Source organism: Danio aesculapii, chromosome 14, assembly GCF_903798145.1.
Source record: "Danio aesculapii chromosome 14, fDanAes4.1, whole genome shotgun sequence".
In the NCBI taxonomy this organism is placed as follows: Eukaryota; Metazoa; Chordata; class Actinopteri; order Cypriniformes; family Danionidae; genus Danio; species Danio aesculapii.
Genome location: NC_079448.1, coordinates 30,101,960 through 30,106,524, shown reverse-complemented (window position 1 = coordinate 30,106,524; position 4,565 = coordinate 30,101,960). Strand labels below are relative to the sequence as shown.

General features: G+C 43.4%; 1 protein-coding gene across 1 annotated transcript in view; it reads left to right on the top strand.

Annotated features, from left to right (window-relative positions):
- LOC130240378 (uncharacterized protein K02A2.6-like) overlaps positions 1 to 3,050 on the top strand; it is a 23,227-nt gene extending 20,177 nt beyond the window's left edge. The window contains exon 5 of the mRNA XM_056471859.1: positions 5 to 3,050. Within this exon, the coding sequence (XP_056327834.1) occupies positions 5 to 2,701 (2,697 nt within the window). The 3' untranslated portion in view covers positions 2,702 to 3,050. The remainder of the gene's footprint in view (positions 1 to 4) is intronic.
- The last annotated feature ends 1,515 nt before the right edge of the window (positions 3,051 to 4,565 follow it).

Genomic DNA, 4,565 nt, shown 5'->3' with positions numbered 1-4,565 from the left:
AATTCATGTCAACCCTGAGGCCCAACCACGATTCTTTAAGCCCAGACGTATTCCTTTTGCAGTCAAGCCCTTGGTGGAGGCTGAGCTCCAGAGACTGGTTGAGGAGAAAATTATTGAACCAGTGCAGTTTGCGGAGTGGGCAGCTCCTATCGTGCCGGTGAGGAAACCAGATGGCTCTATTCGAATTTGTGGAGATTATAAACTCACAGTAAATAGAGCATCCAGTGTGGAACAATATCCCATTCCAAAAGTGGAAGATTTGTTCACTCAGTTAGCTGGAGGTCAGAAATTTTCCAAACTGGACATGAGCCATGCGTATCAGCAAATTATGCTGGATGAAAGTGCAAAGAAATATGTCACTGTTAACACACACAAGGGACTGTACACATACTGTAGACTACCTTTTGGGGTGGCATCAAGTCCAGCCATTTTCCAACGCACCATGGAGGGAATTCTCCAAAACTTGAAGCACGTTGTGATGTATTTGGATGACATATTAGTCACAGGAGCTAATGATGAAGAGCATCTGAGGAATCTGGAGGAGGTTCTGAGGAGACTAACATCGAGTGGATTGAGACTAAAAAGGAGCAAATGTGAGTTCCTGGGAGAGGAAGTGGTATTCCTGGGCCACCGCATCAGTGTTGCAGGTGTGCAGCCAGTCGCAGAAAAGGTGCAAGCGATACAGGAAGCCCCCATTCCACAGACAGTGAGTGAGCTGAAGGCTTATCTAGGCTTGTTAAACTATTATCATAAGTTTCTGCCCAGTCTGTCCACAGTGTTGGCACCCTTGCACAGGTTGTTGAAGAAGGAAACAAAGTGGACATGGGGCTCTGAGCAGGAAGAATCTTTTGTGAAGTCAAAAGAGCTTCTCCAGTCATCTGCTTTACTAGTGCACTACGATCCTACCAAACCTCTTATCTTGGTGTGCGATGCTTCGCCATATGGGGTAGGGGCTGTTTTGTCTCACAGGATGGAAGACGGGACTGACAGACCAATAGTATTTGTATCACGGACGTTAAATGCAGCAGAAAAGAATTACTCGCAATTGGATAAGGAGGGTTTGGCCGTCCTGTTCGGGGTAAAGAAATTCCATACATATGTGTATGGCAGACCCTTTACCATTGTGACTGATCACAAACCCCTGATAGCACTGTTTAATGAGCTCAGAGAAGTGCCACAGATGGCTTCTCCACGTATTCAAAGATTGGCTGTGACTTCAGGGGGGTATGAGTACACTATTGTGTATCGAGCAGGGCGTAAGCATCAAAATGCTGATGGGCTGAGCCGGTTGCCACTGTCGGAAAAAGGAGTGGAAACCCCAGCAGAGGAGGAGAGAGTGCTACTGTTGGACGAGAATGATGTTTCATTGGTTAAAGCCGAGCAGGTGGAAAAATGGACTGTTAAAGATCCTGTGTTGGCTCGAGTAAGGGAGTACGTGCTTAGAGGATGGCCCAAGACAGTGGAGGATCCAGTTTTTGGAGTATACCTTAAAAAACAGGATGAACTGAGTGTCCAGGGAGGATGTGTATTGTGGGGTGCCCGCGTAGTAATTCCACCCCAAGGCCGGGCAGCCATACTCCGACAGTTACACAGTGGGCATCCAGGCATAACCAGAATGAAAGGGTTGGCACGGAGCTATGTGTGGTGGCCCCAGATGGATGCTGCTGTGGAAGGTCTGGTAAAAGCATGTACCAGATGTCAGGAGAGCAGGAACACCCCTCCTTGTGCACCCTTACACCCTTGGGAAATTCCACAGCTGCCATGGAGAAGGATCCATATTGATTATGCTGGGCCGTGGCAAGGAAAAATGTTCCTGATTCTGGTGGATGCGTACTCTAAATGGATAGAGGCATTTCCTTTGAATAATTCTACATCTGCTGTTACCATCCAGTGCCTGAGACAAAGTTTTAGCCAGCATGGGTTACCGGAAATAGTGGTGTCGGACAATGTCAATTGTTTCACGAGTAAGGAATTTCAGGAATTCATGAGTCGTAATGGCATCAAGCACATAACCACGGCACCATACCATGCAGCTTCTAATGGTTTGGCTGAACGAGCTGTGCAAACGTTCAAGAGTCTGATGAAAAAGAGCACAGGAGATTCCATTGAGGCCAGGCTAGCCAGAGTGTTGTTCAGTTATCGAATTACACCACAGTCGACTATGGGAAAATCACCTGCAGAGCTGTTGTGTGGACGCAAACTGAGGTCTACCCTGGATCTTGTTCATCCTGACTTTAAAAGTCAAGTGCAAAACAAGCAATTGAAGCAGAAGTGGTATCATGATCTGCATGCAAAAGAGAGACATGTGAGTGTTGGTGAAAATGTGTATACCAAGAACTTCAGTTTAGGACCTACCTGGATTCCAGGAACAGTGCAGAAAAGGACGGGACCCTTGTCGTATACCATCGCACTTGGTAATGGCCAGGTAGTGCGTCGGCACATTGATCAGGTGAGGACCAGACAGGTGGCATCTCTGGCTGAAACAGCTGTGGGGTTGGATACTTCCTTGCAAGAGTTGGAGGAGGGGCCATTGCCTGAATCAGTAGACACTGTACCATCAGGAAACAGTGTTGGACAGCAGGCAAGTGGAATGACACCCGAGGTTACTGTGTCAGGGACTGTGAAGGCAGAGGAGCAGCCGGAACTCAGAAGGTCTGCGAGGACAAAGAAGTTGCCCAGTTACTTAAAAGACTATACTTAGAGTAGTGGTGAGTTCCCCAGCCACAGGGCAAGAATGCGTCCTGGAACTCACTGGGATGGAGGCAGTCTACCCGAAGTCCCTAGCTTAGACTGTGTAAAGAAAAAAAAAAAAATCATAATGTTGTTAGTATATTTGATTAAGTTGTTAAGGGACTATTGTTATCAGGGGGAAGGGGATGTAGTGAACTAGCAATAACATGTCATGAGGTAGTGTGACCGCTAGAGGGGGTCCTTAGCTAATAAGAAGCCTTCCACTGAGAGTTCGACAGAGCAGTGTGTTGTTGTCCTAGCCGGATCCACCTCATGTATTTTGTGTGCCGCATCTGTCAAATAAACAGCCTCAAATTACATCCATCTGCCTGCCTCCATATTCTACTGCCTCATAGAATATTACAATGACATAAGCTAAATCAATGTTTTTTACAAGGTTGTAGTTTTTTTAATTATGTATTTGGCACTGACAGTGTTAATGTTTGATATTGTGGCACCACTGTATCCACGAAATTTGAAAGAAACATGCCACATCACTTCATTCAACAGATTCATGTTGTAGTTGGATAGTATTTATTTTGGTAAACAAATGAAAAAATATATAATTTATGACAATTTTTCTTTTTAAATCCTATATTCTCTGTTGCAGTCTTTATCTGTTTGTTTGTATTAGATCTCTCTTTTCCGTATGGATTATCTACAGTTGTGGCTGATTTTAACTGCAGCATTCTATACAATTGTTCTGTTGCAGACACAGCCGGGTTTGTGTTTTGTTAGCATTTGCGTGAGAATATAAATTCCATATTGCATTTGTCCTCATTCATTTCAGAAATATTCAGATTTATTCAGGATATAGTGTGTTTTTTTTTTCATGTTTATCGTCCACTTTCATTAAGAAAGCAAGCCAGTGTGGGCCCACTGTGGGTAAGTGTGGGTTTACTGTGGGAGAGTGTGGGCAGGACAATCTCACTGGCCAGTGCAGGCCCCAAAACTATTTTTGTTTATCGTCCACTTTTTTAGACAATTTTGACACCAAAAGTCCTTAAGTGTGAAAAAAATAAATAGATAAAAATTATGACTGGAGCAATTTATTTTCTCGGGAAGAGTGTGACCCCCTGAATGGTTAGTCAGGTGTTTATATGTATGCTTTTTTCTTATAATTATATATTATAATTTCTGCTTCTCTTTGTTGATGATTTTCTTCATTATTGTTTCATCTAAATCTGTATTTATATGAAATATCTTAAGTGGAAAGTATGGATGCAACCGGGATGGTTTGTTTACAGGGTTGCTATGGTAACGGTGAAACGCAAGCGTTTCATTACTTGAGCGCCTCGATTTTGAACAACAACGCAGCCGTCTCATCATTTAGGTGGGTAAATCCTGTCACAATATCGATGAAATGTGAAGATAACATGTTGCTCAAGTGTGTTAACAAGTTTAGTGAAGTAACGTGCAGTTAAAGAGTTGATTATTAGTAGAGAAGATTGTATCTGCTGACATTGTATCAAAACGGCAGTGAGCGGCCCGGATGAGTTTTATGATAACTGCAAAGTTACTAAAGGGCTCCATCACGCTGAAATCCTCTGTAAATGTTATGGCTTTTGTATTAAAGTTGTTAAAAATGGTATTAATATCAATTTCGTTTTTATAAATGCACTTTTGGTCAAAGACGAGGGTTACACTCAACGACTGTAACAGAATTGTGTATGTTTGAATTACACAGAGCTATCCCAGAGATGCAGAGAAGATGTACGTCACTGTGCTGACAACCCACTGGCCCAGCAACTGCTGAAGGGCTCTGACCAGATAAAAGACCTTTGGGAGCATGCTGATCTGCCAAGTATAGGTAGAGTATTTAATGTTTGTTAATA